Genomic DNA, 27323 nt, shown 5'->3' with positions numbered 1-27323 from the left:
ATAAGTCAAAGAAAACAAAATCGTCACTTCCTGATAAACTCGAAGCAAATATAAAAAATATTGTGGGTTTTTTTATATCATAAATTACTTGCATCTATTAGATTTTCTGACCAAATTTAGCCTTGTGTTAGCAAAGATTTATGTTTGGATTTCAATTAGATGTCTTTTAGTCATTTGATATGCAGCGACACGCAGTCAATAATTTCGCCGAACAGATCAGCCACTTTTGACGCTCATAAACAATCGTAAAGTCCTCGTGCTGCAGGAATTAGGAGGATTGCTGAAGGTGCGGAGCTTTCGTGCAGTGAGAGGTTTGCGTCTTTAATAAACTACGACAGTTTGCGTTCATTGAACAGTAAGAATGATTAATAAAAGCATATGAAACGGTCCCTTAAAGTCACGTCTCGCTTTCAGTTTCGGGTTTTGGCGCGCCAAGTGAACCGGGCTCTGGGACACCTCTTCCAACCGGGTCAGGCCCGGCCAAGTGAACCATTCCTGAGCCCGATTCAGAGCACTCACACTTCTCAAACGATCCGGGAAACGGGCCTGGGCATGGTTCGGATAGCATAGTGTGAGTAGGCTCTAAATGTAAATGAAAATGATTGTTAGGTTCGTACATCTCCAAAAATGTGTTTACATATAAAACAGCTAATTCATGTGTAAACTTACTATGAATTTAGCCAAAGATGCAAATGAAACCTATGTGCAAAACTAGATTATCACATAAAGCATTTGCGAATAAAGCAGAGTGTCCATCCAATGAGTCAAAGAGAACAAAATCATCACTTCCTGATAAACTGGTGGCAAATATCAAAAAAAAGAGAGAAATTGCTGCGTTAGGAGAAGCCAACATAAACTTTTTTTGTGTATCATAAATTACTTGCATCTATTAGATTTTCAGACCAAATTTAGCCTTGTTTTGGCCCAGATCCATGTTTGGATGTCTATTAGACGTCTTTTAAACGTGAAAAAGATGCTTGCTGGGTTTGTGCATCTCCAAAAATGTGTTTATATATAAAATAGCTAATTCATATGTGGGCTTACTATGATTTTAGCCAAAGATGCTAATTAAACCTATGTGCAAAACTAGATTATCACATAAAGCATTTGCGAATAAAGCAGCGCTTCCATCAAAAAAAAAAAAAAAATCAAAGAAAACAACATAGTCACTTCCTGATAAACATCAGGAAATGTCAAATATCAAAAAAGGAAGAAAAAAGTCAATCAGGACTTTTTTTGTATGCCATAGATTTCTTACGTCTACTAGTTTTTCAGATGAAATTTAACATTGTTTTAGCCAAGATCTATCTTTGATGTCTATTAGACGTCTTTTAAATGTAAAAAAGGCTTTCTGGGTTTGTGCATCTCTAAAAGTGTGTTTATATATAAAAGAGCTAATTCATAATTGGTTTACTATGTTTTGATCCAAAGATATGAATTAAACCGATGTGCCAATAAAGCAGCATTTCCATCCAATAAGTCAAAGAAAACAAAATCGTCACTTCCCGATAAACTGCGAGCAAATGTCAAAAATAAAAGAAGAAAAATCACTGCGTTAGGAGAAGCCAATGTGGGCCTATTTTTAAATATCATAAATTACTTGCATCTATTAGATTTTCAGACCAAGTTTAGCCTTGTTTTAGCCAAGATCTATGTTTGGATGTCTATTAGACGTCTTTTAAACGTTAAAAAAATGCTTGCTGGGTTTGTGCATCTCCAGAAATGTGTTTATATATGAAATAGCTAATTCATATGTGGGTTTACTATAATTTTAACCAAAGATGCACAATAAATCTATGTGCAAAACTTGATTATTGCATAAATCATTTGTGAATAAAGCAGCGTCTCCATCAAAGAGATCAAAATTGTCCTGATAAACTGGCATCAAATATTAATAAAAAAACATTTAAAGAAAGGAAAATTGGTCTGTTAGGAGAAGCCAATGTGGACCTTTTTTTGTATATCATAAATGACTTGCATCTCAGAAGACAAAGACGAAATGTAATGAAAGTGTGGTGTTTTTTTAAGCGCATTTTCAAAATGTATGCACATCTTGTCTTTTCCATTAAGCATTTTAATGCGAAATGTGCATATAAATAGCTTTTTTTTCTCCCAACAGCATTACATTAATTTCAAAGCACATTAAACAACACAATGCTTTTATTTCTGTTTAAATCTGTGTAATCTGTTTCAATGCATTCTGCAAAAAAAAACAAACATAAGATTTACACAGGGACCAATTTGTGAAACACAAGCAGAACAAGTATCGAAACATGATGCTTAGACCAAAAAGGTTTTACGTACAAACTGTTCATACAGAAATCCATTCCGCTCAAGTTTCTGACAGCCGCAAATTTCAAGCACCTTCATTTCTGTTATTCTACCTGGAAAAGTAGACAAGTTGAACTCTTTCCAAAGCATAAAATGTTTTGATTTCTTATCAGCATGTTGTGTGCCGTGCAGAAACAAAACCAGCGCAGAGACATATCTCAGAGAAATACTGTGTGAAAACTATGTGACTTTCACAAACATCACTCAAAATTATTTTTATTTTTGAGTTCTAAATAATATATACAGGACCTGAATTCATTATCTTGGGCACTGCAGTTATACACTCACCGGCCACTTTATTTGGTACATCTGTCCAACTGCTCATTAACGTAAATTTCTAATCACCCAATCACATGACAGCAACTCAATGCATTTAGGCATGTAGACATGGTCAAGACCATCTGCTGCAGTTCAAACTGAGCATCAGAATGGGGAAGAAAGGTGATTTAAGTGACTTTGAACGTGGCATGGTTGTTGGTGCCAGAGGGGCTGGTCTGAGTATTTCAGAAACTGCTGATCTACTGGGATTTTCACGCACAACCATCTCTAGGGTTTACAGAGAATGGTGCGAAAAAGAGAAAATATCCAGTGAGTGGCAGTTCTGTGGGAACAAATGCCTTGTTGATGCCAGAGGTCAGAGGAGAATGGCCAAATTGGTTCCAGCTGCTAGAAAGGCAACAGTAACTCAAATAACCACTCGTTACAACCGAGGTATGCAGAAGAGCATCTCTGAATGGACAACACGTCCAACCTTGAGGTGGATGGGCTACAGCCGCAGAAAACCACACCAGATGCCGCTCCTGTCAGCTAAGAACAGGAAACTGAGGCTACAATTGGCATAGGCTCACCAAAATTGGACAATAGAAGATTAGAGAAACGTTGCCTGGTCTGATGAGTCTCGATATCTGCTGCAACATTCAGATGGTAGGGTCAGAATTTGGCGTCAACAATATGTAAGCATGGATCCTTCCTGCCTTGTATCAACGGTTCAGGCTGGTGGTGGTGTAATGGTGTAGGGGATATTTTCTTGGCACACTTTGGGCCCATTAGTACCAATTGAACATTGCATCAACGCCACAGCCTATCGGAGTATTGCTGCTGACCATGTCCATCCCTTTATGACCACAGTGTACCCATCCTCTGATGGCTACTTCCAGCAGAATAATGTGCCATGTCATAAAGCGTGAATTACCTCAGACTGCTTTCTTGAACATGACAATGAGCTCACTGTACTCAAATGGCCTCCACAGTCACCAGAACTCAATCCAAAAGAGCACCTTTGGGATGTGGTGGAATGGGAGATTCGCATCATGGATGTGCAGCCGACAAATCTGCAGCAAATGCGTGATGCTATCATGTCAATATGGACCAAAATCTCTGAGGAATATTTCCAGTACCTTGTTGAATCTATGCTATGAAGGATTAAAGCAGTTCGAAAGGCAAAAGGGGGTCCAGTACTAGTAAGGTATACCTAATAAAGTGGCCGGTGAGTGTATATCTATAGTTTAATATTTTTTTAATATTTCTCTTCTGCACATTTATTTGGTAAAAAATAAAAACAATCATAAATGTTATTCGTAAATAGAATACATATTTTTTTATTCATATTTATATTTTATATGTGAATATATGTTAAGAATGTAATTTAATCCTGATTTAAAGCTACATTTTTCATTCTTCAAAGACACGTGATCCTTCATAAACCATTCTAATAAATAGTTCTGATGCTCAATAAAATTATTTAAAAAATAAAAAGTTTATTTATTACAAGTCTGATTATTATCAGAGTAATTATTTTCATCATTTGTTATATTTAAATTGATCAGAAATCACAGTAAATTAATTTATAATCTGGTTATGTTTAACTTTATTTTAATTTTCAGAGACAATCAGAGACAAATTGCAGAGCAAATGTTAAAAAAAAAGATCCCTAAAACATCACCCAGCATTCGGAATTCAATGCAATAAAGCAGGGCTGCAAAATATATCATTTCAGAAAAGATATCGCAATGTGCATGTCTGCCATAGTCACATAACTTGGGATTAGGCATGGGCCGGTATGAGATTCTGACGGTATGATAACCTTGGATAAAAATATCACGGTTTCACGTTATTGTGATTACTGCTCTAAAATATATTATTTTTAAATGTCTGGGTAAAAAAACAAAAAAACAAAAATTCCCCTTTGAAAACAATATATTTTGTTCTTTGAAAGATTTATAATATTTTGGAACAGTAAACATGTCAGGCTGAATAATGGAAATAAATCATTGTCTTCTGCTGTCTTCATTTGTTTCAAAAACACTGATTTCTTTACAATTTAAAAGGCATCTTTGGATATTTTTTTCTGCTGGAGATACTGTTATCCTAAAAAACAAAACAAAACAAAAAAATGTAAATAAAAAAATCTTACACATACCTTAGGAACGGTATTACACAAAATTTTGGCGGTTTTAAAACCTTGACTTTTCCAAACTGCGGTATACCTTGAAAACAGTTATCGTCCCATGCCTACTTGGGATTATAGTCGACCAGCAGCTGTAGTTTAGTACACATGAGAATTGTGGTGTCACTGAAGAGTTAAACCATGTGAAAGTTTTTCATCTGCTTGTGTTTTGAAAACTGTACAGTGTTATTCAATTTCTGTATCTGAATATGGTTAGACTCCCCAGAAAGCCCTAAAGTGCTGTTGATTTCACTTTTGTGAAGTCTTTCTGAATAGAGCTATTCAAGCTATCTGGTGAAATTGTATGCATGTCGCAATATGTATCATAGAAAATCTAAAAATTGCAATGTCTTTTCCAATATAATGCAGCTCTGATAAAAAAAAATATGTTCACTGGGAGGAAAGTCCCTCAAGGGTTTCTCAGTTGCGAATACAACAGGAAGCTCTGTGTTGGATGCTGTGAAGTGTTGGAGGCAGGGGCAAACATTCCAGTAATCAAACACAATAATGCCAACAAAGAGCACTCTCAAACCACAAAGGTACAGAAGAAGTACTCCTCACTGAGAAAGCGCTGACCTTTCTGCACGAAACATTGGTTTTAAATTATTTATTGTGAAAAGAAACAGAATGTGGGGGAATATGAATATCTTACGCTGATAGCTACAAATTTGGGCCACTTATGGCAGTTATGTGTCATCTTCTTTCGGCCCAGAGCATGAGCCTGAAGTGGCCCACCTGTACAATGGGGGCAAAAGATTCCAATTCATATATGGGCCATTAAAGGCAAAGATTTGGCATTAATGTGGCACTTAATGTGGCCCATGTGGCAAATGGTGAATTTGGCCCAAATGACAAATGTGGGTCACAGTTGGCAAAAATGTGGCATAGTCATTTAAGGGTAATCTGGGTCTAAACCCAAAGTGGCTCACATGTTGCTCACTGTGGCCCAGTTATCTTAAGACATATGTGGGCCACTTTGGGCAAATATTTGGCACAGTAAGCTTTGGCTAATGTGGTTGTGAGCCTAAAGTGGCCCAGAGAAAATATGGCAAATGTAGCCCAGTTATCTTAAAACATATGTGGAATACTTTTGGCAAATATTTGGCACAGTAAGCTCTGGCTAATGTGGCTGTGAGCCTAAAGTGGCCCAGATGTGATATGACAAATGTGGTCCAGTTATCTTGAGACAAATGTGGGCCACTTTTGGCAAATATTTGGCACAGTAAGCTCTGGCTAATGTGGCTGTGAGCCTAAAGTGGCCCAGATGTGATATGACAAATGTGGTCCAGTTATCTTGAGACAAATGTGGGCCACTTTTGGCAAATATTCAGCATAGTAAGCTCTGGCTAATGTGGCTGTGAGCCTAAAGTGTCCCAGAGAAAATATGGCAAATGTAGCCCAGTTATCTTAAGGCATATGTGGGCCACTTTTGGCAAACATTTGGTACAGTAAGCTCTGGCTAATGTGGCTGTGAGCCTAAAGTGGCCCAGATGTGATATGACAAATGTGGCCCAGTTATCTTGAGAAAAATGTGGGCCACTTTTGGCAAATATTCAGCATAGTAAGCTCTGGCTAATGTGGCTGTGAGCCTAAAATGTCCCACAGAAAATATGGCAAATGTAGCCCAGTTATCTTAAGGCATATGTGGGCCACTTTTGGCAAACATTTGGCACAGTAAGCTCTGGCTAATGTGGCTGTGAGCCTAAAGTGGCCCAGATGTGATATGACAAATGTGGCCCAGTTATCTTGAGAAAAATGTGGGCCACTTTTGGCAAATATTCAGCATAGTAAGCTCTGGCTAATGTGGCTGTGAGCCTAAAGTGTCCCAGAGAAAATATGGCAAATGTAGCCCAGTTATCTTAAGGCATATGTGGGCCACTTTTGGCAAACATTTGGCACAGTAAGCTCTGGCTAATGTGGCTGTGAGCCTAAAGTGGCCCAGATGTGATATGACAAATGTGGCCCAGTTATCTTGAGAAAAATGTGGGCCACTTTTGGCAAATATTCAGCATAGTAAGCTCTGGCTAATGTGGCTGTGAGCCTAAAGTGGCCCAGAGAAAATATGGCAAATGTAGCCCAGTTATCTTAAGGCATTTGTGGGCCACTTTTGGCAAACATTTGGCACAGTAAGCTCTGGCTAATGTGGCTGTGAGCCTAAAGTGGCCCAGATGTGATATGACAAATGTGGCCCAGTTATCTTAAGGCATATGTGGGCCACTTTTGGCAAATATTCAGCCGAGTAAGCTCTGGCTAATGTGGCTGTGAGCCTAAAGTGGCCCAGATGTGATATGACAAATGTGGCCCAGTTATCTTAAGGCATATGTGGGCCACTTTTGGCAAATATTCGGCACAGTAAGCTCTGGCTAATGTGGCTGTGAGCCTAAAGTGGCCCAGATGTTTTATGACAAATGTGGCCCAGTTATCTTAAGACATATGTGGACCACTTTTGGCAAATATTCGGCACAGTCAATTTTAGCTATGTGGGTCAGATGTAAGTGTCTGGTGTAGGCCGGATCTGTGCCAAAATGAAAGCATACTATGGCCCAAAATAGAGTTAGTTCAGGAATATTTGGTTGAATAATGAATTATTGCTATGACTTAATTGTGGCCTAGATCTGGCAAACAGGAGCATACCGCCCCAAGTGCCATCGTTCCATGTGGTATGTGGGCCAGAATTAAGTGTTTGGTGTGGGCCGGATTTGAGCCATATCAATTTTGCTATCTGGATAATATACAGATATCAAACTGGCCTGCTTTAAAGCTCATCTTGGAGATTTAAAGCAATAATTGACCTATATTTACATGTCCAAAACTGCACAGGCCGGTCTTAACAGTAAGGAAATAAAAAGAAATCTGTTGTTCTTGAAAGTTATGGTGGAGTTAATGCTTCACCTGTATATTGAGACAGGTGTTTCAACACTTGTTTGTTATATATGTCATGCTTTATTATCTGAATGAAGTGACTCATTTTGACAATATAATCCATCAATTGTAGCACAAATAATCATGGATTAATGAGCAGTATTAAGTGAAACTGCACAAGCTTTTGTACACTAAATATAGCAAAAGGAAGAAACAAGACAGTTAATGTTTCGCATCTGCAAAAACTGATCGTTACCTGAAATCGCTGAAGGGGAAGCAAGTCTGGTCTTGTAATTTCCAGCAAACCATGGGAGCGTGCAGGACCCCTTTTGTTTTATCGGTTCTCGGTCTGGGAAGCATGTTGGCGGTGTAGTATGAGCTCATCTGACAAGAAAAGATTATCAACAAATTAGAGAACAGACAAAACCACAAATTCACATGCACACAAACTAACACACATGCCTTTTGCAGCTCATTCGACTCATACATCTTGATTGACCTAACCATACAGATATATCAGACTAGGTAAAGTTTAAAGTTGAGCATTTTGTAAAGTTTAAGGTACATTTTTATTTTGAAAACTAAATGTCTACACTGCAAAAATGCTTTTTTTTCTCGTCTCCAGTTCAAATATCTAAAAAAAACATATATCAAGAAATTATATGCAAAAATTGAGTGTGATTTATACAAAACCAAAAATTCACATGCACAAAAATCAACACAAATGCCTTTTGCAGCTCATTCAGCTCATGCATCTGGATTGAATTAATTCTATTCAATTCAATTCACCTTTATTTCTATAGCAGTTTTACAATGTAGATTGTGTCAAAGCAGCTTCACATAGAAGATCATAATAAATTGAAACAGTGTAGTTCCGTATTCAGTGTTTAAGTTCAGTTCAGTTTAGCTCAGTTCAGCGTGGTTTAATATTCACTGCTGAGAGTCCAAACACTGAAGAGCAAATCAACTGATGCGCAGCTCTACAGATCCCGAACCATGCAAGCCAGTGGTGACAGCAGCGAGGAAAAAACTTCACCAATTGGCTAAAGTGAAGAATTAAAAAAACCTATGCATCTACATTGACTTGATTGTAAAGTTAAAGTTAAACATTTAACAAGTTTAAGGTACATTTTTATTTTGAAAACTGAATGTCTACACTGCAAAAAAAATGCTTTTCTGACATGTTTCTAGTTCAAATATCAAAAAAGTATTAAATCAAGAAATACTATGCCAAAATTGAGTGCGATTTTGACAACCAACACACATGACTTTTGCAGTTCATTCAGCTCATGGATGTTAATAGACAAAACCATACAGATATATCAACTTGTTTAAAGTTTAAAGTTGAGCATTTTGTAAAGTTTAAGGTACATTTTTATTTTGAAAACTGAATGTCTACACTGCAAAAAAAATGCTTTTCTGACATGTTTCTAGTTCAAATATCAAAAAAGTATTAAATCAAGAAATACTATGCCAAAATTGAGTGCGATTTTGACAACCAACACACATGACTTTTGCAGTTCATTCAGCTCATGGATGTTAATAGACAAAACCATACAGATATATCAACTTGTTTAAAGTTTAAAGTTGAGCATTTTGTAAAGTTTAAGGTACATTTTTATTTTGAAAACTTAATGTCTACACTGCAAAAAAATGGTCTAGTTTCTAATCCAAATCTCAAATGATTCCTAAATCAAGAAATAATATGGCAAAACTGAGTGAAATTTTGACAAAACCACAAATTCATATGCACACAAGCCAACACAAATGACTTTTGCATCTCATTCAGCTCATGCATCTTTAAGTTTAAAGTTGAGCATTTTGTAATGTTTAAGGTACATTTTTATTTTGAAAACTAAATGTTTACACTGCAAAAACAATTTTTCTTACTTAAGTATTTAAAGAGGATAGTACAACTCTGGATTTGAAATGGCACTGAAATCGCAACCCATCACTGGGAAACATCCATACACTCTCATTCACACACATACACTATCGCCAATTTAGCTTATTCAATTCACCTATAGCACATGTCTTTAGACTTGTGGGGGAAACCGGAGTACCCGGAGGAAACCCACACCAACAAGGCGAGAATGTGCAAACTCCACACAGAAATGCAAAAAATAGATTTTTTTTAAATAAAATTATACGCCAAAATTAAGAGCGTTTTTCCCTAAAACAAGCGGAATAATCTGCCAATGGGGTAAGCAAAAAAAGTCAAAACGAAAAAAAGATTATTTTACTCACCCCATTGGCTGATTATTTTGCTTTCATTATCAATCAGTCAGTCAGTCAATCAATCAATCAATCAATCAATCAATCAATCAATCACTCTCTCTCTCTATATATATATATATAGATATAAATATAAATTTAAGAAAATCTGACGGACAACTGACAGTGTTGAGGTTATATATGTAATAGCCATTTTGTTTTTCTATTGATGCTAGATGCTAAAGCAAGCTGCTTCAGAGAAAAATATCTAAAAATTTCTAATTTTCCTTAGAAAGTGAATGATGGTGTTGACGGATCTTGGCTGTGAGGTAGGATATTTATTTACCCTCAGTAATTGAATTATTCTAAAACTATAAAACGTACCTGAACCTGTCTGACACGGACTCTGCAGAGGTCGGCTGTGTGGAGATGGTCCTTTAGCATGACAAATCCCCTGATAATGGCTGATTTTATTTTTACATTTTAATAAATATCTGACAGTCTTGACATAAAATAAATTAAACATAATTTTATTGACATAAAAGAATTAGGAAGATTCTAAAGGCATTTTGGGGGCCCTCAGAGATCTGCTTTTTTTGTATTAACAGTACTAGCCTCAGCTGAAAATAAAACCAAATTGTCTAGCAGCGCCCCTAAAAATAGATGTGATCTTTGAAATTTTAAAACATGAACGCATCATCAACCTTGATTTATTTTGAGTTTAATATAGAGTGTTGCTTTAGATAAAACAAGCTTTTTTCATTATTAAATTATACTTTATCCATTTAACTGCATATGAATGACTGAACCCCTCTCTCCACAGTGTTGTAGATGCAGTGAGAAGACAATAAGGCAGCATGGTAGCACAGTGGATATCGCTGTCGCCTCACAGCAAGAAGGTCGCTCAGTCGAGCCTTGGCTGGGTCAGTTGGCATTTCTGTGTGGAGTTTGCATGGGTTTCCTCCAGGTGCTACGGATTCCCCCACAAGTATAAAGACATGCGCTAGGTGAATTGGGTAAGCTAAATTGGCTGTAGTGTACGTGTGTGAATGAGAATGTATGGGTGTTTCCTAGTGATGGGTTGCAGCTGGAAGGGCATTCGCTGTGTAAAACATATGCTGGATAAGTTGGCGGTTCATTCCGTTGTGGCGACCCCTGATTAATAAAGAGACTAAGCCGAAAAAAAAGAAATGTCTACACTGCAAAAAATGCTTTTCTTACTTAGTTTATAAGAATTAAAAGAGGTTCTGAAAGTACAATTCTGAATTTTAAATGGCTTTTTGTTTTAATTTCACTGCAAAAATGCTTTTCTTACTTAGAATTTTGGTCTTGTTTCTAGTCCAAATATCTAAAAATTCCAAAATCAAGAAGCAGCTTATAGACAAGCAAAAAAAGTTGTCTTTTTTTATGAAATAATATGCCCAAATTAAATGTTTTACCTTAAAACAAGCTAAATAGTCTGCGAATGGGGTAAGCAAAATATGCTAAAGCAAGCTGCAAATGCCCCAGATAATGGCTGATTTATCACATTTTAATAAATGTCTGACAATCTTGACATAAAATAGGCAGAATTAGGAAGATTCTAAGGGTGAAAATGCTTTTGGGGCTTCCAGAGATCTGCTTTTTTCTTATTAACAGTACTAGCAGAGACCATAAGCTAAAATTTTCTAAATGTAGCATAAATGTATCATTGCGAAACAATGTTGATTTGACAGAAGTGTTACTTTTACATTAATAAAGTAATATGTTTATCCATTTAACTGCATATGAATGACTGATCCCTCTCTCCACACTGTTTTAGATGCATTGAGAAGACAATAAGTGCTGTAAATTAGATATAATTATGATAAAATTTAATTAAAATTGATAGTTTTGCTGAATGGATCCTATTACTAGTCCCTCATAACATTTCAAATTGAAAATATTTTCATTTGTAAACCTAATAGCAGTAATAATTGGAGGACTGGTTTTGTATTGAGGTTAAGTTGGTTTTATATTCACACATTCGTTCAGTGACAACTTTATTACCATGCTACTTTGAATATTCGGTCTGTAATCAAATGTAAGTATGACTTCAAAACCACAATAGCTCTATTTGTTGTTGTACTTTGATAGTCATAAGCTGCTATTCTGACTTCCCTATTTAGAATGTGCAAATAAAACTTTTCTGAAATGATATTATTGAGGAGAAAATCAGAGTGTGTAAATATAAAACCATGACCTCAATAGGTTTTGTCCCAATCAGTGACCACTGAGATTCATTACTTACTCTGGAGTGACATCGTGTGGTAACTAATAACTGGTACTCGACAAGAATCTAGAGAACAATTCCTTGTCGAGGACGATTATTAAACATATCTTACAGCACATGGACACCTGAAGTTTACTGAAACCACCAGATTTAACTCTTAATCATGAGTGGAGTAAGTTAAATTATAAAGACTGAATAAATTTAGCTCTTCCTTCATCGTTGGCGAACTAATTCCATCCACAAGTGCAATAAATGGCATTTTTGTTTCGTTTTGTAATGGAAAGTACCCACAAGTTCTGACCTGAGATCGTTATAGGGGCTCTTGTTTTGCTTGTTCCGTCGGTTGTGCGCAAATGCCAAATCTGATCCCGGATCATCCGAAGTTTCCCAAGCGCGCACGAGCTCATGATTCCGTCGCTTCTCCGCGCGGTGCATTCTGGTAGTAGTTGAAAGATTCAAGATGGCGGCGAGCAGGAGACTACACAAGGTAGACGTCCAAACCCAATACTTTTTTAATCGTAAATAATTACTAATCACTCTCGACGACGCGATAGGGGGTTAAACATGAAGTTTCTCTAATCGAAAAGGCGATTCGGTCGATTGTTTAAGCTACATCTGCGTTAGTACAGGCGGTTCTCTTACTCGATGACTCGGCTCGCTTCGCGTTTCTAAACATGAAGGAGGAAAAGCGCCGGTGGAGGCCGCGGAACTCTACAACAGGTTTTTGGGGTCGAGATCGTGGAGGCAGATGGTCAAATAACATGTTATAGTAGGCTTTAGTGTCTTAACCTATCTCTTCATTCATTGACCGCGAGTAAATGACAGGAATATAACGTATAGGAGTCTAATGTGATGAGTTCCGTCACAGCAGATTCGGTTGATTCAAACAAATCTGAATCATTTTACTTGAATAACTTAAAATTAAGATGCTGTTTTAAGCATGTACGCGTCATTTATAGCGAATATTGCTGATTTTAATCCCGCTGCGATTACGTGATAGACGACTAGGAAGAGCCAACCGGCTACATCTGTCAAACAAGCTAAAACCGCCTGTTATTTTACACTTGAAGCCTAAATTAAAACAAGTGCTTTAGCAAATACTTAAATTAGAAATTTTGGTAGGTTTTTAAGTAGTTTTCTGCAGTAACGCCCTTATTAAAAAACGAAACCGTAAGTGCCTTCACAACAAGCTTTCGCTTTATATACTTCCGTCTTGTCTAAATTGTTTAATTCATAACACATACCTTTGTTTTTCACACAGAGGTTTGTTTAGTCTTATATTTTGGTAAAACTCGCTTGACTGTCGTATATTCGAAGTTTTCGGGTGTTTATGTTAGGTTGGTTGACTTTGTCTCACACTTATCATATAAACGAGTTTACTTCCTTATTGGATAAGAGAGGTTGTAAATGTCAGTCATCTCCGTGGCAATAGAAGGAAATATGTGATCTTAACAGGACAGTAAACTCTCTTTTTTGAACTTGTATACTTGTATAAGACTTATCGGAATGGCATTATACCGCATAAGTTTCTAACAGTATGATAACCTTTAATAAAAATACCACGGTATCATGGTATTGAGATTACTGCTCTAAAATAATTATTTTTAAATATCTGGGTAAAACAAACAAACAAAAAATCCCCATTAAACACAGTTTATTTTATTTTAAGAAAAATTTGTAACCGTAAACAAGTCAGGCTAAATAGTTAAAATAAGTCATTGATCTCTGTTCTCGTCATTAGTTTTAAAAACACAGATTTCTTTAAAACAAATAAAAAACACACTAATAAACCTTACATTTACCTTGAGAACGGTATAACATAACATTTTAGAGGTATTAAAACCTTGGCTTTTCCAAACCGCGGTAAATCTTGAAACCCTGGTTATCGTCCTATGCCTAATATATACATATATGTGTGTGTAAATACACTGTTAAACCCAAAAGGATAAGGTAACTCAAAATGTTTGAGGAAACAGATTGCAACAAACTATTTAAGTTCAAAAACTAATTCTGAGTACTGTGAACTTTATCTATTCGAGTATACAAAGCAATTTGAGCAAACTAAATCCTGATAAATGAAGAGAACTCAAACTGAGTACTGTAAAACTCAATAAGTTAAGCCAACTCAAACCGTTTGAGGAAACCGATTGCAACGAACTATTGAGTTAAAAAACAAATCTATATGAGTACTGTGAACTTGCTCCATTTAAGTTTAAATAATGAGGTATTTAATTAACTCATTACCTTCAACACTGAGTTCAAAACTCTTTTCGAATGACTAGAATTAACTTTGAGTCAATTTTGAGTAAACTACACATTTCATTTGGATAACGTTAACTGTTTTACAGTGTATATAAACATGCACAGTAAGTGAGAGTATTGCTGCAAAATAATTTTACAGTAATCTCACAGACACGTAAGATTATTGCTGAAAATAGTTAACTAACTAAATTATTTAGCAATGAATCATATTCGAGGGCTGTACATGGAAAATACCCAGCAGTCATGTCATTTATGTAATTTATATGAGACTCCGCTATGAAAAAACATGGAGAAACTGAATTTCCAAATAGTGTCTTTATTTCTTGCCATAGCATTGTGTGTGTCTCAGAGCAGCATAGCATACAGTAGATGAAGAAAAAATACCTGTATACAATATTTTAGATAGTGGATTGTTCAAGCAAAACATACATACTACATGCACATATATATATATATATATATATATATATATATATATATATATATATATATATATACATATACATATACATATATATAAATATATACATATACATACATATATATAGATATAGATGTGTGTGTGTGTGTGTGTGTGTGTGTGTGTGTGTGTGTGTGTGTGTGTTTAATTTGGCTGTTGTCTGTTATTTTAAGCAATCCCAAAAATAGTTGACAGATTATACAGTTCTAAAAATATTCATTAGTTCAAGTGAGTTCAAGAGATCATAACCAGGCCATGTAATAGCAGTAGTTTGAGTGTATATATCATATGTGTGGTGAGAAGTAAGGTGTGGTTTGTTGAATTAAAGCACACTCGCTTGTAGTTCAGGTCAGTTATTTACAGTAAGCTGCTGAGGAAGGGGGAATTTCTCTGACTCAGGTCAAGACCTGGCTCACATTTCTCTTGGGAATGGAGTCTTCACCATAATATAGATCTCTATAGATTTATTTTGGTCAATTTTGCCAACTTGTTTCTAATTACTTTATAAATGCTGAATGGTTAATGTTCTATAAAGTCTTTAGGATGGCATGCTAAACCATCTGAAGTCTTAGCTCCACAAGTAAGATTTGTGAACAACATACGGATAGCGTCTAATTAATCTTTCTTTACAACCCTTCTGTTTGTTTGTTTTTATCAGGAGCTTGAAGAAATCCGCAAATCTGGGATGAAAAACTTCCGTAACATTCAAGTTGATGAATCAAACATATTGACATGGCAAGGCCTCATTGTTCCAGTAAGTGTTCATCTTTGCCTGTGCATAAACTGTAACTTGTATGTTCTAAATATCTAAAATGCAGCTTTAAGAAAAATTCTGATGACATTTCTGATGAAATGTTGTTGTTTAGAGCGCTTTTTTTTTTTTTTGTCAAGTGGTCAGAATAAAAATACTGTTATGCTCATTTACATTTATATGAACTTTTAGACAACATAACATCAATGTTTTAACTTCAAGGGACTTATCTTCTGAACTCAAAATGACAATATTTGTATTTGAGATGTTATCAGAATTGTATAGAATTAAACTAATATTAACACTTTATTTGAAGGGGACTAATTATGCAAAAAACACTTTCAATAAGTGATTAAACAGTTGTGTGGAAACTGTGTCAATATAGTCAGCCTCTAATGGTGAAATTAAATCATAGAATGTTTTAATGATTTAAAAAAATAACTAATTAATCACACTTTTTTTTGGAATTAATCATGATTAATCACGAAATGCCATATTTATTACAGAAATAAAAACACAGGCATGTAAGTGCCATTTAAATATAAATTTTACAATCAATGCCAATAACAAACTAAATTGATTTCCATGTTGGGATTAATTGGACTACACACACACACACACCGACAGACAACGTGCGTAGTACAGCGCACCCGGTGAGTGAGGGATCCCTTCAGATTCATCAACACGCACGATCACGTTCATCAAATTTGCTTCAACTAAGCGTTCTAAAGAATGGCAACGTGAAGCAGACGCTTTACAAAAGTTGCGTGTAGGGGAAACGCGTCAAACTTAATGAAACATTTGAGGGCTCATGGAAGCAGCTTAAAGGCAGAGAAATGTCTTTGACAGCTTGCAACATCATCTGGCACTTTCACTGAGTACATTTACATGGACACCAATACTCCGCTTTAATGATTAAGATAATACTGATTAAGAGTCTATCATGTAAGCAGCGATTTTTGATTACCTAAAGCAGTGGTTCTCAAACTGGGGGTCGCGACCCCTGCGGGGGTCGCAGAATAATTTCAAGGGGTCGCGAGATTGATTTAAAAATTGTGTAATTTTCAGTGATTATAATAAATATTTTTCAGTATTACAAGTGAAAGCTAATATTTTCAGATTGTTTTAAAGATATCACTGATGAACACAAAGTATTTAGGACACATTCAGGCAGAATGCATCTTTGCACTTAAAACGCAGCGCTCAGGAACAGTTTAAAACTGTTGTCACGTCAACTTGCTGCAGTAAACAAAGCCAGCAACGCTTGTCCCGCCTTCGCGCTCTTCTTATTGGCCTACTGCGCTAGACTGAATCATTCAGTCAACGCCTTCTGCCTTCAGATGACAGGAGATACAACCGCGAAAATGTAACGCGCTGAAGATGAGAGAATGAAAACACTGACAGATTTAGTTTTAGAAACCAGCTAAAGCTACAAATAATAGCACATCTGATTACTGATCACGTGGTGAATGTTAATCCACCATCTACACTTATTAAAGAGTGGATAAAAGACTTCCATTGGCTTCTAGTCTGCTATGAAAATAACTAAAGCGTTCCTGTAAAGTCTGTGGGACGGAACTTTCAGGTAACAGTTTGCCACATCTACATATTTTAAGCACGATAGGTTCTGTTAAATTCTTTGTTTAATGGCCAGACGCTGTCATCCATGCAAGTGGCAGCTATATGTAAAATTTAACACCGCATACACTATCGCAAAAGGGCTTGCACTGACCAAGATTAAACTAATATTGCAGCTCATGAAAAGACTGGTATTGCTATTAAAATGATGTATACAAATAATAAGGTATAGGTCAAAAGCATCTGTGCAATATCAGACACCATCTGTGAGAACACAGCACAGTTATCGTTAACAGATTCATTAATGAATTCATGTCAAGCAGTGCGTGCAGGGCCGGTGAGCGGTCCGTCCGTGTATCTTTTGGTCACTCAATTATGCTATAAAAATGTGTTTTCTTGTGATAACGGGATTTCATTGAGACATATTTTCCTCACGCATGCATATATATATATATATATATATATATATATATATTGCTTGTTGGTTTTGATTAGTGTTGATTTCAAATGCAATAAATCTGTTTATAAAACTTAAAATAAGTTATTTTTATTGTTTGGATATGTTTTGGTAGTGGGGGGTCGCGAGTTCTTGACGATCTTACATTGGGGGTCGCTGGCTTAAAAGTTTGAGAACCACTGACCTAAAGGATAACGCGAGTCCTGAAATGCGGAGGTTTTTCTTTCCGTTCACCATCAAGTTACTTCATAGGTTGAGTCGAGTTTTTGGATTAAGTCCTTCTGTGGAATAGGCATGGGCTGGTTTAAGATTCTGACGGTATGATAACCTTGGATAAAAATATCATGGTTTCACGTTAGGGCTGGGCGATAGTTCGATAATGTTTACACACTATGCATAAGGCTGCACAGGCATTTTGCAGCCTGCCCTTCCGGATGCCGCACGCAGTACAAGTGTAGAGCCATACAGTGTTAGTTGTACTTGGAGGGCTAAGAAAAAAATTGGGTAAAAAATGTCACAGACATTGACTAGACACATCACTAAACATCAGTATTCTGGAGCTACTTAGTTTTTTGCAATCCGACGCAAAACAGAGCAACGTGCACTGCAAATTGCACAGACAACACCACAAACCTCATCATTTAAAACAATACCACCCTTATGAAGATGCTAATACAATTACAGACACAAACAAGTGTTGCTAAACCAGCACAACTACCCAGCAGAGTTTCATGAGATAATTTTTGAAAATTATCAGAAAAAACCCGAAAAGACAGACAAAAGATATGGCAGACAACACAGTCTCAAACACATCTCTATAAACACTTGATGCTTGCTGAAATCTACAAGCTGCATTATTTAAGGGCATTTGTTATGACATTGATAGGAACTTTTATTGTCAAGCTTGTTTCCTTTTTAATATTAAGATTTATTTATTTATTTTTAAGTACATATTGTCCCTCATCGACGGTAAAAGAACCAGCCTTTATAAATGATATAATCACCGAGGAGAATTCAGATGCTCAAGACATAATCTTTAAAATGATGACACAGCCTATTAAAAATGCAGCAAATATATGACAGACGTTTGCAACAGTAGTGGGTCACTAATTAAATCCTTATTTTCCACGTAGCGAACCATCATCCACCTGCAGTTGTTTAAGATGGGCACGAACTAAAAATATAAACGCTTTATATATTTTTCTTTGACAATGTATCTTTTTGCAACAAATTTCGTTATGTATAATGTGTAACTTGATTCTAATGTACAAGAAGAACGAATAACACCTTAGGTGAAGCGCTTTAAAACAAGTCCGCTATAGTATATGCTTTAGTGCCAAAACAATCCATTAAACTATTTTCATGGTTTCATGGTTTTCATTAACGCAGCGCGGTTTGAGCAGCATGAGCTTGACAGTCTTTACCAGCTCTTCGCAGCACTGATAGTATTTTTAGGTTACTTCGGAAAAATAAACTACGTCTGAAGGATGAGAGAGCTCAGAAACCCATTGAGTGAATGGAGAGGCTCCCCGCATGTCTCGCCGTGATGCGCGATTTATAAAATGAGAGTCTGCATAGGCCTATTCGTGCCAGTCCGTAAGGTAATATTAAAACATCGGATATAACCGAGATCTGCGCATAACAGGTTTTTTATGCGTCCCGCAATATGCAATGTCAAGAGGGTGACTGCATAAGGGTAAACTGCACACACTTGATGTAATGCATGGATGCGTCTCACGACGCAAAGCGTAATTAAACCTTTAAATGTCCATGCTTAATCAGTCATCGATAAGGTCTATCGATTAAAGGGTTATTGACAATCATTAGATCATCAAGTAATCGTTAGCATCCCTAAATAAAATGTATATTAAAGGATATTTCACCCTAAATTTACCAAACTCGCCATTAAAAGGAGCGTTCATTCAAAATTGAAAATTGTGACCGTTAACTCACCCATTAACTTACTTGTTCCAAATCCAACATATCCAATAACTTAAACAGTAAATGCTGAGTTAAGATTGTTCTTTTGTTTATTATTTTATTCTTTATATTGTCAGACAGCTAAAACATCTCACAATGTGTTAAATCAGCTGCACAAAGCGATTGGCATGCTGAAAGTCCTATAAAATTAATAGATATAAAGATTTGACATTTATCGTGATAATTATCGATATCGACTGATTTGAAAAAAATTATTGTGATATTTTTTTGACGTATCGCCCAGCCCTATTTCACAGTATCACAGTATTTTGATTACTGCTCAAAAATAAGTTATTTTTAAATGTCTGGGTATAAAACTTAAACTTTTTTTCCTTTGAACTAGTGGTGGGTCATTATTGCGTGATTAAAAAAATATCGGCGTAAATGGGAGCTGGGTCTATTCTACGCAAGCTATGGTGACTTTCACCTTGATATTTTAGCGTGGATGTATACCTGACCGGTGAGCCGTCTGACAAAAAAAGTGCCCTTCTGAATCAAATCAGCAGGATGCCTGACTTTAACTGCAGTTCGGCAGTTTCACTTTAACTCACGAACATTTCATTCATGCCGCTGTGACAAACTTTGGTATTAGATGCAAGTAAGGACTGGTGAGATTGTTATGGAATTTAATAACGCATGCCGAATAGAAAGAAAAAAAACTTCAGCATTTCACGATGTGTGTGTGTCTGTGTGTGTGCGCGGTCCTTTACTGACAGGAAAGTATGGCGATAATAGTTTGATTGCAGTATTTAATAATATATGCGTACTCCACATGTCTTAATTCCATTTCTGTTTAGTTCAGTTATGACTTAAGTCACATTAAGGTGATCAAAAGTCGCTGTTTGGAACTTATGTAGGCCTACAGTTTAAAATTAATGTTATTGAACATAATTTATTTTCATCACCAATTATCATAGTAGAACAGTGAACATAGTTAAGCAGTTTGTGATGCATTTTGGACACAGGAGATGAACCCGTTCTCAAAGACTTATTATTTGGGTAGCACACATATTCTAAATGCCTTTGGCAGAATTCAAATAAGCCATTTTAATCTAGATTAATTCCAAGATTTATCTAGATTAAAAAAAATTATCTATGCCCACCTATACTTTAAACACAATATATTTCATTTTGAGAAACATTTAAAATATTTCAGAACAGTAAACATGTCAGGCTAAATAAACTGACTTCTGCTGTCTTTGTTTCAAAAACAGGTTTTTTTAAACAATGTAAAATGGCATCTTTGGATATCTTTTCTCCTGGAGATATTGTTGTCCCCCAAAAAAAAAAAAATAAATTATACACATACCTTAGGAACGGTATTGCAAAAAATTTTGATGGTTTTAAAACCTTGACTTTTCTAAACCGCGGTATACCTTGAAAACGGTTATCGTCCCATGCCTACATGATATGTAGTTCTCTCTCACTAAACTATTATCTCACATACATTCTTTTTTTTTCAGTACCCAAAATTTTAGTATTGCAGAATTATATACATAGATATACACACACACACACTTACACTAAATAAAGCATGCTACATATTTATATAATAGCATTCTAAGCGACGACAAAGAAGTTGCATCATTACATACTTTATTTTTAAGGAAAATTATAAGATGAACTCCTAATGTTGTTATGTGTTTATTAATGCTGTTGAATCAAATGAAAGCAGTTATATCTTATGGATATCCTACTTTGCTATAAAAATTTACCATAGTAACCTATTACAAGTAATAGTAATAGATTTACCATTACCTTAGATTTACCTATATAGTATCCAGAAATTTTATGAAGTAAGATTTGATCTAATATCATGTTCCCATAATTGATTTGTTTGTATTCACGTACAGTATCAGCTGACTTGTGCTCACCTCATGTACATTATTCTCTTACAGGACAACCCTCCATACGACAAAGGGGCGTTCAGGATCGAGATCATCTTCCCTGCAGAATACCCTTTCAAACCACCCAAGATCACGTTCAAAACGAAGATCTACCACCCCAACATTGACGAGAAGGGACAGGTCTGCCTGCCTGTCATTAGCGCAGAGAACTGGAAACCAGCCACCAAAACTGACCAAGGTAAGCCTGAAACAAACACACGAGTCAGACTCTACTAAAGCTCAGTCCTATGTAGAAATCATGAATAAATAGCTTTGAGATTGTTTGTATCCGCTGAAAATCTCAAATCTCATCTCAATGTAACGTTACTGTTCTAATAACTGCATAACTAAGGCAATTGGTTTATTTGAGTCAGAGGGGGTTTTCAGGCATGTTAAAAAGTAAATGGTTTGTGGATAAGTGCTTACTGGAGACGCAAATCTTTTAAAATAATTCAGTTTGATTTGGTGATATAGTTCAACCGGTTCACTTAGAAGATCTGGTTAAAAGAACAATTCGTTCAAGATCAGGATGACAAATATGGAAATAAAACCCATTATTGGACACAAATGTGTTAAATTAATACTTTTAAGTCTCTGTTTGGGTCATATTTAATGCTGTCACCGCGCTGCTGTCATGTCCAGTCAATGTTTTTGTTGCTGGAGCAACAGCAAGGATGCCTGGAGTAGGACATGCTTGATCTGGCCAATGGCATCAGCAGGGTTACAGACTCTGAGGTGCCGTATGGATCAAACACTGGCATAAAAGGCATATAGTAGGTTTATTAAATGCATTTACAAAGACCACGACGAAGAAGGTTTTTTGCTATAAATTTAAGTTGGTTTCAGTTAATTTTGTATGTACACACGAGTTTCAGTTAGTTCTAGTTTTCATTTTATTTCAGTTAACGAAAAAAACAAAAACTAGATTTTAAAATCATTTTCGTTACCTATAATAACCTTGTTTGAGAGGCTTGACAAAAAATATAAAAAAAAAAAATCCTGTAAAATCCTGGAGGGACTGGAGCATTTTTTTAACGAGGTATGATATGTAGTTCTCTCTCACTAAACTATTATCTCACATACATTTTTTTTTTCAGTCAATTTTTGTATTATAGAATTTTATTTCTATATTTATATATATATATATATATGGAGCAGAGACTAGTGGTCACTGTTTTAAGTTATCCGGAACTGTATGACTTCACAAATTGTGAATATCACAAAGTTATAAAATATTACAATTAAAACAATATCAACAGCAGCACTCATACACAGCAGGCAACTGATTTAGTGGTTGCCTAGCAACATAAAAAGCGCAGCACACTTTTTTTTTTTTTTGTCAAAAAAAGGCAGTACGGTAAGATTCTGATGGTATGATAACCTTGGATAAAAATATCATGGTTTTACAGTTTCACGGTATTGATCAATTCTTTTAAAATATCTGGGTTAAAACAACTTTTTCCCCATTGAACACAATATATTTTAATAAGAAACATTTAAAATATTTTGGCTTTTTTATTTTAAACATGTCAGGCTAAACAATTTGGATAAATCACTGACTATCTTCATTAGTTTTTAAAACACAGATTTTTTGATCAACTTGAAAAGATCTTTGGATATAAAGTAAAGCACTGCACTCTTCAGGTCTGCTTATATGTTGGTGTAGAAGTGACTTGTTTTTTCAAACAATTTCAGAATCGTGGGCTGACCAGTAGATTTGGATCTATTTTGATTTGGAGGGTCCTTTTGCTGTACTACTGTTGCCCTAACAAACCTAATAAAATGCGAACTGCATTTCGTTGCCTTGTACGTGTACATGTGTAATGACAATAAAGTTGAATCTAATCTAAAATAGTCGTAAAAAACACACGTTTAAAAAAAAAAAAGGTACGCTTAGGAACAGTATAAAAAAAATGTTTGCTGTTTCAAAACCTTAACTTTTCCAAACCGCGGTAAACCTTAAAACCAGTTATCGTCCCATGCCTAGTATGGTGGCCCTTGCATTCTAAGAACAGAAAAGCACGTTCAGTGTGATCGACCTCTTACTGTACATTCACACAGGGCGTCAGCATTAAAGGTTCCATGAAATTAAAATACATTTTTTGTTCGATGTTAGTATCAGTATTGTTGTTGTTTTTTAGGATATCTATAAGCTAGTGTGCTGCAAAACAGTTGACAATTTGCATTAAGATGTGAAACTGATATAAACTATGGTTTCTGCTACATTCATTCTTCCAAGGTGGGGTGCCACACCAAAATTCATCCCGCCACGGCTACATTACAGCTTATTCAAATCATTCAGTCGTTGTTTTTTGTAATAGCGGGTTATAATCGCACCAAACTTATTAAAAGGTAAGTGAATTAAAACAGCGTGAACCTTTCTGTAACCATAGCAGTGCTGTGCGTTATTTGTTTAATCTTTAACGTGACGTGCTGACTGACTGACAGGTCCGTGATGCGTGAGGCTAGCAAACATGACATAGCTTTCAGTTAAGACGAACACAGTTTATATAGTTATACTTTATTTATAGATAAAGGTCTGTGGCTCTGCATAATATGACTTGATCTTGCTGGAGTTTATAACCATTTCACTTTACTTCAGGATGCATTAATGCCACTCTGTTGAAGACATTCATAAATATTCCCATTCATAAGTATTCCTAGCAAATCTAATAAATGTTGAAGACATAAATGCCCTAAATCACACTTCAGCAGCGTTTATCTGACAGAGCACAAGAAAATCTGCACTTGAGCAGCGTATATTTGAAGAGCACAAGAAGTTTTGTGCACGAACAGAGAAAATCGGCACGCAAGCAAAGACATTCACATGCTCGTATTACATAAATGCGGTCTCGACTTGTAATACTGCGCGCACGGCATTTGTCATTGAAATAACGCCATAAGTAGTTGGTAGATCTGTGTAAAAGGCCTGCTGCTAAAGCTGCAAAAAAATCCTAGAGGAAACACTGTAAACATTTAAAGCTTGCAGTTGGTCACTTCCACCTGAATGAACGTTTTTCAGTTCCTCATCAACTCTTGACCAATCAAATGCTCTCTAGTATTTCAAATGCCCCGCCCCCTTCAAGACGCTTCACATTTGATGCACTTTAACATTTTGATCTCAGTGGCAGAATGGTGGTAAAGCAAAACGCTATTGGCTGGTTTTTAAAAAGGGAAGGAGCTACACCATATCCCACCTTCTCTTCGTGTTTAGGTTGAGATTACATCAAACATTGAATATTAATGCATATTATAAAGCACTTCACGGGACCTTTAACACTTGACAGAGGGTGTATCTGAAACTTGGTGCTAACGCGATCATCATAGCACCGTCAGCCAATAAAATTAGACCACAATTGGCTACTGTCTGAGCCAGGGTATTTACATAAAGTGATTTGATTGGCTGACGCTTCCGTTGGCACTTGAAAAGTTGAGAAATTCCCAACTTCTGCAATGTGCAATGCCGCTGACGCAGTGCAGACGGATCCACAATTCAGTTCTGCAATGCTAGATATCACCCATTCAAAGTGAATCGGAAGCATTGACGCTAACCCCCATGTGAATTTAACGTATTAAACTGACTGTGTTTTAATTAAATTACATTATCAATGCTGTAAAAAGAACCAAACGAAACTGAAAATAGTCACAGGAAGTCAAACAAAACAGAAGTGTCCCAAAACCCTTGAATGTTGTAGTCACCTGCAGCGATCTCCACTGGAATGTTAATGTTTTTACAGTGACCGGTGATAATGTACATTCTTTCCTCTCTCTCTCTCTCTTCTCCAGTAATCCAGTCGCTCATCGCCCTGGTGAATGACCCACAGCCAGAACACCCTCTGAGGGCCGACCTAGCAGAAGAATACTCAAAAGACCGTAAAAAATTCTTTAAGAACGCAGAAGAGTTTACAAAGAAACACGGCGAAAAGCGGCCAGTGGACTAACAATACCTGACAAGTGTGTAGCCCCAGACCCCTCCTCCTCCTCCTCCTCCTTTTCTGATCCTCTTCCCCTTCGCTCTGCTACCCAAACGCCATCCTTTATCCCTTCCTCCCGCTTTTCCCTCCTCCTTCTCCTCCTCCTTTCCACGTGTCACTGTAGTCGAGCTGGAGAAGATCAGCGCCGCTGCAGCCTCCGTCTTGAAGCAGGACGCCCTGAGGACATCCCATCAGTTTCTGCTGTTAGCTTGAGGCCCTTATACTAACTTTCTTACCATGTTGTTCATTTGGTTTTATTTTGTTTTCTTTCTAAATTTGGTTAGAGGATAACTTAAAAGACACACAAGTCGGAAATTGTACAGGGGCGTTTCAGATGTAAATGCTGTTGACCCTTTTTTGTAATGAAAAACCAATCATTTCATTGTTTATTATTATTATTATTATTACACACAACTTTCGGAAATTACTTTTTGGAAGTGACAGTTCATTTAAATACGAATGGATTGTAATTTATCATGTATATTATTATTATTATTGTTACGTTGTTCCCTTGCATTTTATTAACTTTTTTGATTTCTGCAAAGTGAAAGGAGACATGCGAGGAGGTCATGCAGCTGGAGGATTTCGGCGACGGCGACAGATTATTTCATATATATCTTTTTACTTTTCACTGCACTTGTTGGGTTGCACCGTATGTCTGAGGAACAGGCTACTTTCAGCCCTTTACCAAGCCTCCAATCGGCTAAACCACTGTAAAGTCCGAAACAAGCGGCGGCTTAGGAGCCGATGTTGCTATGAAATACTTTTGTTTCACAAATGAAAAAAGGAAGGATGAAAACAATGCTCTTTGTGTGAGTGAACGTAATTTTCCATGATGATCACTAATTTTAAACATCTTTTAACACGTTTCATAGGAAACTCTTGTATATTGTTGATTATTTGGGTTTAAACCTACAAATGGCCCCTAGGATTATGGACATGCGTGCTACTGAGGATTATTACTCCCGTTTTTCACCTAGCACAGAATAAACGCAGTAGTTTACCATCAGTTTTCTGGAACATTCTCTTCGAAGTATATTATCCTGTCAGATTTCATCTTAATGGTTCTTTACGCCACTCTTTATAATGCAAATGGACATTCAGGCTTTCTCTAGTTAAGGATATTCAAGTAATACTTGCTTCTGGAGTTGGGTGAAGTCTCGCGGTATGCCTCAAAGTTTTTATTTTCTCGTTAAAGGCTTATTTTTCGTGCATTTTCGGTCATTTAAAAAGCGCTCCAGATTTTGTGTACCAAAATAAAGAAAGACCAAATGCAGGAGAAAGTCGGGTTTAATTGACTTTTGGGTTTTTTTTTCTTGTTGAAGTCAACCGATCCAAATATCTTAAAAGAGCATTACGGTTTTTGTGACGAAATCAAATCCAATCTTGAGAGTTTAGCGATTTATTTAACCTGAATATATTAGCATTAGTGAACTGTATGAAGACTACTAGTTAAACCCCCAAACTTGTTGCTTCAATTACAGCTTATTCTGAAATGCCGTCAATGGCCTGAATAACACACACAGGTTATAAACATGTTAACCCTAATATGTGACAAACTCACCAAATAAAGGCTATTTTGACCTAGTTTTTGAATGAGTTTTAATAGGATGGATGGATGAATACGTGCATGTGCACATACAGTAAAAGTGGATCAAAACCTTTCATCGAATTTGGCCTAAAACTATTGAACCGGGTGTAAACGAGCCTAAAACTATTGAACCGGGTGTAAACGAGCCTAAAACTATTGAACCGGGTGTAAACGAGTAATACAGTAGTCGACACTTGACGTGGATCAAAACATTTTTCAAAATTGTCAATAGACAAGAATAAGTGTCACTTAGTAGTTTGGGGCAACTTTGAAGAAAGGT

The 27323-nt window shown here is 36.2% G+C and overlaps 1 protein-coding gene and 1 long non-coding RNA gene across 2 annotated transcripts; one reads left to right on the top strand and one right to left on the bottom strand.

Moving 5' to 3' along the window:
- LOC130228918 (uncharacterized) lies at positions 1-12566 on the bottom strand. The gene is made up of 3 exons (XR_008837816.1): positions 12406-12566; positions 7896-8023; positions 1-582 (listed from the first exon to the last, which is right to left on the bottom strand). It is a non-coding gene; the product is annotated as an uncharacterized LOC130228918 (long non-coding RNA).
- On the top strand, positions 12485-27039 carry ube2l3b (ubiquitin-conjugating enzyme E2L 3b). The gene is made up of 4 exons (XM_056457418.1): positions 12485-12591; positions 15485-15580; positions 21491-21677; positions 25265-27039. Exons 1-4 carry the CDS (start codon positions 12565-12567, stop codon positions 25417-25419), a joined length of 465 nt encoding a protein of 154 aa, XP_056313393.1. The 5' UTR covers positions 12485-12564; the 3' UTR covers positions 25420-27039.
- Positions 27040-27323: the final 284 nt, after the last annotated feature.

This window comes from Danio aesculapii, chromosome 5 (assembly GCF_903798145.1).
Source record: "Danio aesculapii chromosome 5, fDanAes4.1, whole genome shotgun sequence".
Classification (NCBI taxonomy): domain Eukaryota; kingdom Metazoa; phylum Chordata; class Actinopteri; order Cypriniformes; family Danionidae; genus Danio; species Danio aesculapii.
Note: the sequence above shows the minus strand (reverse complement) of the source record. Positions and strands in the feature narration are given on the sequence as shown.